General features: G+C 35.1%; 1 protein-coding gene across 1 annotated transcript in view; it reads left to right on the forward strand.

Moving 5' to 3' along the window:
* The window catches only part of ZPBP (zona pellucida binding protein), a gene marked incomplete at its 5' end in the record, with an annotated part of 122662 nt that extends 111936 nt beyond the window's left edge, over positions 1-10726 (forward strand). The window contains one exon of the mRNA XM_008055242.2: positions 10523-10726. Within this exon, the coding sequence (XP_008053433.2) occupies positions 10523-10617 (95 nt within the window). The remainder of the gene's footprint in view (positions 1-10522) is intronic.
* Positions 10727-10763: the final 37 nt, after the last annotated feature.

Genomic DNA, 10763 nt, shown 5'->3' on the forward strand with positions numbered 1-10763 from the left:
GGAGTCCTCTGACTTTGTTTTTCTTTTTCAAGGTTATTTTGGCTATTTAGGGCTCTTTCAATTCCATACGAATTTGAGAATTGGCTTTTTAATGTCTTAAGTAAAGCTGTTGGAATATTGATAGGGACTGCATTGAATCTGTAGATCCCTTTAGTTAATATTGCTATCTTAGCAATATGAAGTCTTCCTATCCATGAATACAGAATATTTATGTAAGTCATTTTTAGTTTTATTTTTGGCAGTGTTTATAGTATTCATTGTACAAGTATTTTACCTTCTTCATTCATAGTTTTTTGTTTGTTTCGTTTTTTGAGATGGAGATTCAGTCTGTCACCCAGAACAGAGTGCAGTGGTATAATCATAGCTCACTGTAGCCTTGAACTCTTGGACTCTAGCAGTCCTCCCTCTTCAGCTTCCTGAGTAGCTAGCTGGGACTAGTAGAACTATAGACTTGCATCACTGTGTTCAACTAAACTGTTCTTCCTATGCCCATGCTGGTTTCAAACTCTTGGACTTAAATAATCCTTCTGTTTCAGCCTCCCAAGTTCTAGCTTGGTTTTGACTGATTATTCTTCTCCTTATGAGTTGTGTGTTCCTGCGCCTTTTCATGCATGATATTCTTTGTTTAGGTTCTAAACTGAATTGTACCATATTTGGTAGTGGATATTTCAGTATTTCTACATTTTTTTCTTGTTCTTTGTTTTTAGATGCAATTCATGGATTTATTGGAAGCAGTTTGATCATTTTGTGTCTTTGTAATTTGATAGATGGTTCTGTTTCAGCTTTCAGTCTAGAGCTAATTGTTTTTCACTACCTTCCCAAGTGCTCCACCCAATGCCCTCTGAATTATGAGTTTTCTATTCTGGCTATTGGGAAATGACACTGTTCATTATTTTGAGTGATTGCCAGGCACTGTTCCTTCCAGTGCTATCAAAATGGGTGTTTCTTTTCCCAGCCGGAGTTAGTTTCTTCACACACACCTTCTAATTTCTGTTGTATATTCAGAAGAGATGTTCTGCTCATCTCCAGACTATCTCCTTTTTAGCAGACGGTCTTAAGAAATCCAGCTGTGTTAGTCTTTTCTAACTCTCACCTTAGTCTCCTCAATTAAGGAACTTTGCTAGGCCCCAGTGCCTCTTCTCATAATTCTCAAGACAATAAGCTCTGACAATTAGCTTACTAATTGTAGGCTCACAATTGTAGGGCTCACATCTTTGTTTCCCATTTCTAAAGGCTCATATTCCCTTGTGGTTTGATTTCCAATATCTTGAAAACCATTTTCATGTATATTGAATACTTATTTTTTTAGTTGTTTCAGGCAAGATGATAAAATGGATTTCCTGTTATTCTATCTGGTAATAGTTCATTTTAGGCTAAGAAATTTCCTTTATTATTCCTTATAGTGCAGTGTTTTTGGTCACAGTCTCTATTTTTTATTACAGATTGCCTTTTTATTTTACCTTTAGGTTTGAAAGATATTTCATTGATGTAAAATTTACTTTGATCTCAAGAAAACCATAGTTCCATTCTCTTCTAGCGGTTATTGTTTCTGAGTAGAAATGAGCTTCTATTTATACAGATTCCCCTCTGTAACTTGCCTGAAATTTTTTTTTTTTTTCATGTGCAACTTTGAGAGTTTCTCTTTTTTGAGTTTATAGCAATTTGGCTCTGTGGTTCTTAGGAGTGGAGTTCTTTGTATATTTAGTGTGGAGTGTTTCCTGAGTTTCTTTAATCTATTCATTTATGTCTTTTATTAAATTCAGGGCATTTGCTCATTTATATCAGTTATCATTTTTTGTATGATTGATTCTGTCCTCTTCTTATGCTGATAAATTATACATATACTACACCAATTAATATTGGCTCGCAGATAAAATAAAGCTTTATTTATTTAGTTGGTTATAGATTCAAGGGGTACACATGCATATTTATTACATGGACATATTGTGTAGTGGTGACAATTGGGTTTCCAGTAACCCATTCCCAGATAGTAAACACTGCACCCCATAGGTAGTTTCCGCTCCCTGACCTCTTCCCACCTTATTCGTGTCCCCAGTGTCTGTTATTTCCATCTGTGTGACTACTTAGCTCCCACATATGAGTGACAACATGTGGTGTTTGGTTTTGTGTTTCTGAATCAGTTTACTTAGGATGATGATCTCCAGCTCCATCCATGTTGCTGCAGAGGACATGATTACATTTTTTTTTATGACTGTGCAGTATTCCATGCTGTATATATACCACATTTTCATCATCCACTAATCAGTTATTGAGCGTTTAGATTGATTCCACATCTTTACAATTGCGAATTGTGCTGTGATGAACATGTGAGTGCAAGTAACTTTTTTATATAATGACCTCTGTTCCTTTGGGTAGATACTTAGTAGTGGGATTGCTGGATCAAATTGTAGATCTAATTTTAGTTGTTTGAGAAATCTCCATACCACTTTCCATAGAGGTTGTGCTAATTTTCATTCCTACCAGCAGTGTATAAGTGTTCCTGTTTCTTGGCAACTGTGCCAACATCTATTGTTTTTTGATGTTTTAATAATGGCCATTTTGGCTGGTGAAAAGTGGTATCTTATTGTAGTTTTAATTTGCATTTCCTTGATTATGAATGATGTTGAGCTTTTTTTATATGTTTGTTGAACATTTGTATCTCTTCTTTTGATAGATGTCTGTTCATGTCATTTGCCCACTTTTTAATGGGGTTATTTCTTTCTTCTTGCTAATTTCTTTGAGTTCTTTGTAGAATCTTGACATTAGTTCTTTGTTAGATGTATAATTTGCAAATATCTTCTCCCATTATGTAGGTTGCCTATTTGCTGTGTTGATTATTTCTTTTGCTATGCAGAAACCTTTTAGTTTGTTTTAGTTGTATCTGCTTTTGAGGTTTTAACCATAAATTCTCTGCCTAGGCCAATGTCCATAAGAGTCTTTCCTAAGTTTTCTTCTAGGATTTTTGTTGTTTCAGTTCTGACATATGTCATTTTTTTTTTTTTAACTTTTAAAGATGTGGGGTACAATTCAGAGTTAGGTATACAAATATTCATTATGTAGGTATCCTTGTTGATGAAGTGTACCCCTTGACATTTAAGGCTTTAAGCCGTCTTGAGATAATTTTATGATATGGGGAGAGAGATATCAGGTTTCATTTTTCTGCATGTAGCTATCCAATTTTCCCAGCACCATTTGTTGAATAGGATGTCCTTTTCCCAGTGTATATTTTTGTCTGCTTTGTCAAAGATCAGCAGATTGTAGGTATTTGGGTTTATTTCTGGATTTCTTTTTTTTCTGTTCCATTGGTTCATGTGTCTAGTTCTGTATTGGTACCATGCTGTTTTGGTTACTATAGCCCTGTAGTATAATTTGGAGTCAGGTAATGTGATTCCTCCAGTTTTGTTCTAATTGCTTAGGATTGCTTTTGTTATTCTAGCTTTTTTTTTTGGTTTTATATGAATTTTAGGATTGTTTTTTCTTATTCTGTAAAAAGTGATGTTGGTAGTTTGATAGAAATTGCATTGAATCTGTAAATTACTTTGGGCAATATGGGCATTTTAGTAATGTCGATTCTTCTAATCCATGAGCTTGGGATATTTCTCCCTTTATGTCCTCTGCAATTTCTTTCATCAGAGGTTTGTAGTTCTCCTTGTAGAGATCTTTCACTTCTTTGGTTAAATATATTTCTAAGTATTTTAGCTTTTTGGCTATTATTGTAAATAGAATTGAGTTCTTGATTTGATTCTCAGATTGGTTGCTATTGCCTGTTGATTTGTGTGTGTTGTAATTGTGTCCTGAAACTACCAAAATCATTTATCAAGTCTAGGAGTCTTTTGGAGTAGAAGCTTTTAGGGTTCTCTAGGTTGAGATCATATTGTCAGAGATAGTTTGATTTCTTTTTTCTTTTTCAATTTAGATACCCTTTATATCAAGCATTCTTTAGATACTCTTTGTTACAAGCATTATTGCCTTGTTCCAGTTCTGAAGGGGAATGTGTTCAACATTTCTCAGTTAGGATAATATTGACTGTGGTTTTGTCTTATATAGATTTTATTATTTTGAGGAATGTTCTCTCTATGCCTATATTGCTGAGAGTTTTTTATCATGAGGGGATGCTAGATTTTATCAAATGCTTTTTCTGTCTTTTGAACTTATCATGTGATTTTTGTTTTTAATTCTGTTTATGTAGTAGATCACATTCAATGACTTGTATATGTTGAACCACCCTTGCATCCATGGAATAAAACCCACTTGATCATGGTGGATTTTGTTTTAATATGCTATCGGATTCAGTTTGCTAATATTTTTGCAGGGGGAGTTGCATCTGTATTCATAAGGGATATTGGTCAGTTTTCTCTTTTTGTTATTTCTTTTCTTGGCTTTGGTATCAGAGAAATATGGACATCACAGATTGGGTTAGGGAGGATTCCTTCCTCTTTAATCTAGTGGAATAACTCCAGTAAAATTAGTACCAGTCATTCTCTGATGGTCTGGTAGAATTTAGCCGTAAGTCTATGAGGTCCTGAACTTTTTTGTTGTTGTTGTTGGGAGACTTCTAATTACTATTTCAATATTGTTACTCATTATTTGTCTGTTCAGGTTTTCTATTTCTTCTGGATTCAAGGTTGGGGGTTGTACGTTTCCCAGAATTTATCCATTTCCTCTGGATTGTCTAATTTGTTTTCATAGTGGTATTCATGATAGTCTTGGATTAGCTCTTGAATTTCTGTTTTATCAGTTGTAATGTCTCTGTCTCCTTTTTCAACTCTGATTTAGCTAATTTGAGTCTTCTCTCTTCATTTCTTTTTTTTTTTTTTTTGGAGTCTCACTCTGTCACCCAGACTGGAGTGCAGTGGCATGCTTCTGGCCACTGCAGCCTCAACCTGCTGGGCTCCAGCAATCCTTCTGCCTCAGCCTTCCAAGTAGCTGTAACTACAGGCACGTGCTACCATGCCCGGCTAATGTTTGATTTATTGTAGAGACGAGGTCTCACCAAGTTCCCCAGGTGGGTCTTGAACCCATGGACTCAGGCAGTTCACTCACCTCAGCCTCCCAAAGTACTGGAATTACAGCCTGAACCACCAAGCCCGGCCCTCTCTTCATTTCTTAATTAATCTAGCTAGTTACCTATTAATTTTGTTTATCTTTTCATGGAACCAATTTTTTGTTTTATTGATCTTTTGTATTTTTTAATTTCAATTTCATTTAGTTCTGGTCTGATCTTTGTTACTTCTTTTCTTCTGCTAGCTGTGGGTGTGGTTTGTTCATGTTTTTCTAGTTCCTTGAGGTGTGATGTTACATTATTGATATGTTATCTTTCAGTCTTATTAATGTAGGCCTTAAGCACTATAAATTTTCCTCTGAGCACTGCTTTGGCTGTGTCCCAGAGGTATTGATAACTTGTTTCATTGTTGTAATTCATTTCAAGGAGTTTTTAAGTTCCCATCTTGATTTCATTGTTTATCCAAGCATCATCATTCAGGAGCAAATTGTTTAACTTCCATGTCTTTGTTTGGTTTTGTAAGTTCTTCTTGGAGTTAATTTCTAGTTTTATTCTACTGTGGTCTAAGAAGATGGTTTATATGATTTTGACTTTTTGAATGTATTAAGACTTAATTTGTGGCCCATCATATAGTCTGTCTTGGAGAATGTTCCATGTGCTAATGAGAAAAATGTATATTCTGTAGCTTGTAGATGGAATGTTCTATAGATGTCTGTTAGTACCATTTCTTCTAGAGTTCTGTCCAACTCCAATGTTTTTTTTTTTTGTTGGCTTGCTGCTTTGATGGTTTGTCTGTTGCTGTCAGTGGAGTGTCAAAGTCACCCACTGTCTAGTAGAATTTGTTTTATAAAGCAGGGGCTCTGGTGTTAGGTGCATATATATTTGAAATTGTTATGTCTTCTTGTTGGATTGATCCCTTTATCATTCTATAATAGTCATTTTTGTCTTTTTTACTGTTTTAAATTTATAATCTGTTTTATCTGATATGAGAATGGTTACTTCTGCTTGTTTTTGGTTTTTATTTGCATAGAATATTTTTTCCCACCCCTTTTTACCTTGAGTCTATAGGAGTCCTTGTGAGTTAAGTGGGTCTCTTGAAGGCATCATATATATTATATATTCATTCTGCCAGTCTATATCTTTTCAGTGGGGCCTTGAAACCATTTACATTCAGAGTTAATAATTATATGTAAGTTACTATTCCATTCATCATACTAATTGTTATCTGATAATTTTATTTATTTATTTATTTATTTTATTGTGTTGGTGTTTCATAAAGGTTGTGAACTTTATTATTTTCATCATTTTTCTCCTAGTGTGCTTCAACCTTCTTGATTCAGTATTTAGAACTCTTTTGAGTATTTCTTGTAGACCTGGTCTAGTGGTGACAAATTCTCTCAGTGTTTGCTCATCTGCAAAGCTCTTCATTTCTCCTTCATTTATGAAGCTTAGTTTTGCAGGATAAAAAGTCCTGGATGACAGTTATTCTGTTTAAGGAGATTGAAGATGGTGTCCCAATCCCTTCTGGCTTGTAGGGTTTCTTTTGAGATGTCTGTTGTTAGTTTAATAGGCTTACCTTTGTAAGTTATTTGATGCTTTTGCCTCACTGCTCTTAAAAATATTTCCTTCATATTAACTTTGCATAACCAGATGATTCCATTTCTGGGGGATGACCTTTTTGCAATGAAACTACTGGAGGTTCTTTAGGCTTCTTCTATCTGGGTGTTTCAATCTCTGACAAGGACAGGGAAGTTTTCCTCCATTATCCCCTCAAATAAATTTGCCAACATGTTGTTTTATCTTCTTCCTCAGGAATACCCAGGATCCTTGGGTTTGAATGTTTTATATAATCCCACATTTCTTGGAGACTTTGTTTTACTCTCTTGACTAATTTTTCTTTGTTGTTGTCTGATTGGGTTAATTCAAAAGCCTTGTATTCAGGTTCTAAGATCTTTTCTTCTGCTTACTTTAGTTTACTGTTAAACTTTCCACTGCATTTTATACTTCCCCAAAAAATGCTTCTTTCATTTCTAGAATTTCAGCTTTTTTTTCCCAAGGTGTCTATCTCTTTGAAGAATTTTTTATCCATGTCCTAAAATTTAAAAAAAAAATTATGTTTGTTTTCAATTTCCTCCTGAAATTTTTTTGACCAATTTTATTATCATTCTTTTGAATTCTAAGTCTGGAATTTCAACAGTTTCATTTTGGTTAGGGCTTGTTCTTGAAGATGATGTAGTCTTTTGGGTGTGTTGGAGAACTCTGCTTTTTCATATTGTCAGAATTATTTTTTTGGTCCTTCTCATTTGGGTAGATGATTTTTTCTTATTTGAGGTTGGCAGGGGGCTGATATAGGCACTGTAAGATTCCATTAGTTTACATACATAGCTTTAAGTGGTGAGTTTCTCAACTGTTAGATGTGTCAGTCCTGTGCTTTGTGCCTATACTGGCTCATGGTTTCCGGAGTGGCCAGAGTGGCTTGGAAAGTGTTGTTAGCTGGAGTAGGATCAGGCTTTCCCCAATGCTGAGGTATTATATCTGTTGTGGCTGTCTGTATTGTTGACCTCTGGTCAGGAGGGTGACTATGATGGTGGCTGTAGGATTTCTCCTTAGCAAGTGTTTCTCCAAGAAAGTGCCCAGCCAGCCTATTTCAAGGTTGGGGCTCTGGGAAGTCCCAAGTTTTCTATCTGTTTTGAGCCTTCTGGGACAATGCAAGGGAAAGAAGATGAAGCACTCCACAGGTGGGCACTCTTAGCTGCCCCAGTGGGAATTAGGAGGAAGTCCCAGGCAAGTGGCATAATAACATGTTGTGCAGAACAGGCCAGGAAAACTCCACAAAGGGAGTGAGAGGTTGCTATGGCAGTGAGTCCCACCGGGCTCCTACCTTGGCCTCAGGCAATCTGCAATCTGAAAGTAAAGGTCCAGCCAAGCTCAGGGCTTCAGGTGTTCTCAGGCAACCTTCCAAGTCAGGGGTTGTCATGCAGCTGCAGATTTTGCCCTTGGGGCCTGTTCCCTCCCAAGCTGCCTGAAAAAACATTTTCTCTATTTTGAGGGTTGCCTTTTCACTATGTTCCTAATATCCTAGTTTTTGTTTTGTTTTGTTTTTGCGTTTGGTGTCACATAATAGGAATAATTGCAAAATTCAATGTCATGAATCTTTTCCCTAATATTTCTTTCTGAAAGTTTTTCAGTTTTAGCTCTTAACTTTAGGTCTTTGGTTCATTTTCAGTTAATATTTGTAAAATAAGGGTCCAACTTGAATTAATTATATGTGGATATCCTGTTTCCCAGCACCATTTGTTGAAAAAAATTGTCTCTAACTCATTGAATGATCTTGGTACCCTTGTTGAAAATCATTTGACCGTATGCAAGAGTTTATTGCTGGGTTTTCTATTCTGTTTCATTGGTCTGTATGTCTGTTTTTACACCAATAACAAACTGTTTTGATTATTGTAGCTTTATGTTAAGTTTTAAAATCCATAAATATAAGACTTTAAATTTTGTTTTGCTTTTAAGGTTGTTTTGACTACTTGGAATCCCTTAAGAGTGAGACCCTGTCTGAAAAAACAGTTATTAGGAGGCCATATTTATTTAAGCTTGGATTTAGATGATTTAATGCTGGTATACATTCTTTTTATGGCAATATAAATTATGTATATCAAGACTGCACGTACATTTCTCTTCTGCATGTGTAATAATTTAACACATTCAATACATTTGCTCAGGATTTCTATACTTGCGCTTCAGTGAATATTGATGTGTGCTTTGACAGAAACTGTGCCATGATCTTTAAAAAACATGACCTTTGAAAACCATTATATTGCATCACTGGAAGTTTACTACATACATTAACAATGTACACTCTTGTTATTGCTGAAGCAAATATATATATTTAACTTTGCCAATTTTTTTAATCTGAAATATTATTACCCAAATAAAACATCTATTAAAACTTGAGATTGATTGAGCCCAGGAGTTTGAGACCAGCCTGGGCAACACAGTGAAACCTTGTTGCTACAAAAAAATTTTTAAAAATAGCTGTGTGTGGTGGCACACACCTGTAGTCCCAGCTACTCTGGAAGCTGAGACAGGAGGATCACTTGAGTCCAGGAGGTCGAGGCTACAGTGAGTCGGATTGTGCCACTGCTCTCCATCCAGGCCCTGTCTCAAAAAATAATAAAAATTAAAAATAATAAACTTGAGTAACTCTGTGGAACATGAAATAGAAAATATTTTCTCTGGATAACAATTAAAATATTTCCCAATTTTGAAAAATACAATTTAAAGTAAATGTTATGAAATAATATAGTATGAATCAGATCAAACATTAGCATGCATTATTGAATCATAGTGCTAGAAAAAGAGTTTTCTTTGAAGGTTCATAGTAACCATATCCTACATGTGCTATTAACATATTCTGGGATCCGTGGGCAACCACGTTTGCAGTAGGAAAAGGAGGAACAGGATGGTTAGAGACCACAGCCCAGTTGGAAGTCTTGATCACACCACTTGACATTCATGCCCTTACTTGCAGTGGAAGAGGTTGGTAGAGGCAGTGCTTTCAGACTGAATAGGGTTAAATTAAGATTTATTGAGTGCCTACGTGATCCTGGATACTTTTTCATGTCATCTATTTTTATTGCTCACATTAATGAAGTTGGTTATTATTATACTGTTTTACAAATGAGGAAAGTGGAACTAAAGGAGTTTATTGCTTTACCTAGGATTTCAAAGTGAATCTATGACGGAGTTGATATTTGACCTTGGTGTCTTTTTACCCTTTTTACTTCTGTCATGCATGTATGGTAATATATTTAAGATACACATTATCCTTCTATTAGGGATGATCAAAACAATTAAGTTAGAATAAGTAATTTTTCTAAAATTGCACATTTTAGCAAGTAGTAGAAATAGGAATTGAAATAAGGAGATTATTAGAAATAAAATGCAATTTCATCCCAGATTTTGAACTATCTTTACACATTCAAGTTACTGGTATTATGAACCATCTGAAAAGCACATTTGATTCTACCTGAAGTGTTAACTTCTTGTGGCTTCTGCTATGTAACTTAAAGAATGGCCCAGTGAACATTATGTGATCAGTAAAATTACTTTAGGTCATAGTCTTCGTCAGAACCAGGCTCAGAGTGAAAAGTTAAAACGTCTATTGTATGATTTCACTGGTAATGAAGTATGTAGAATACCTGAGCTCATAGAGATTCAAAGCAAAATGATGGTTGCCCACAACTGGGGAACTGGAAAATGGAGAGGTGTTTAATGGGTATACAGTTGCAGATTTTCAAGATGAAAAAGTTCTGGAGATTGATTGCACAACAATGGGAATATACGTAACACTACTAAACTGTACATTTAAAAAGATGGTAAATTTTATGTGTATTTTACCATAGTTAAAGATAAAAATAATTTTTAAAAAGGAATATTCTTTGAAAATATGTCCTCCATCTAATGTAAACTTATGCAGCATTGTAGAAAAATGTTCCTTATCGTGTTCTGTTTTTACAGTGATCTGCAGCCCTGGATCCTACAACCCTCGTGATGGAATTCACTGCCTTCCGTGCAATAGCAGCCTGGTGTATGGAGCAAGAGCCTGCTTATAGGCCATTATCTTGAGCTGTTTGGTGGTTTATTAAACACAAAAGTGTATTTTTGTAATATTAATATATAATAAATCACTATTATACAAAAATTAAATATATCAGATTCTACAAAATATGGTGTCCTCATTTTTTTTTTTTTTTTTTTT

Source organism: Carlito syrichta, unplaced genomic scaffold (assembly GCF_000164805.1).
Source record: "Carlito syrichta isolate Samal-C Ts95f unplaced genomic scaffold, Tarsius_syrichta-2.0.1 Scaffold80800, whole genome shotgun sequence".
NCBI classification, from domain to species: Eukaryota; Metazoa; Chordata; class Mammalia; order Primates; family Tarsiidae; genus Carlito; species Carlito syrichta.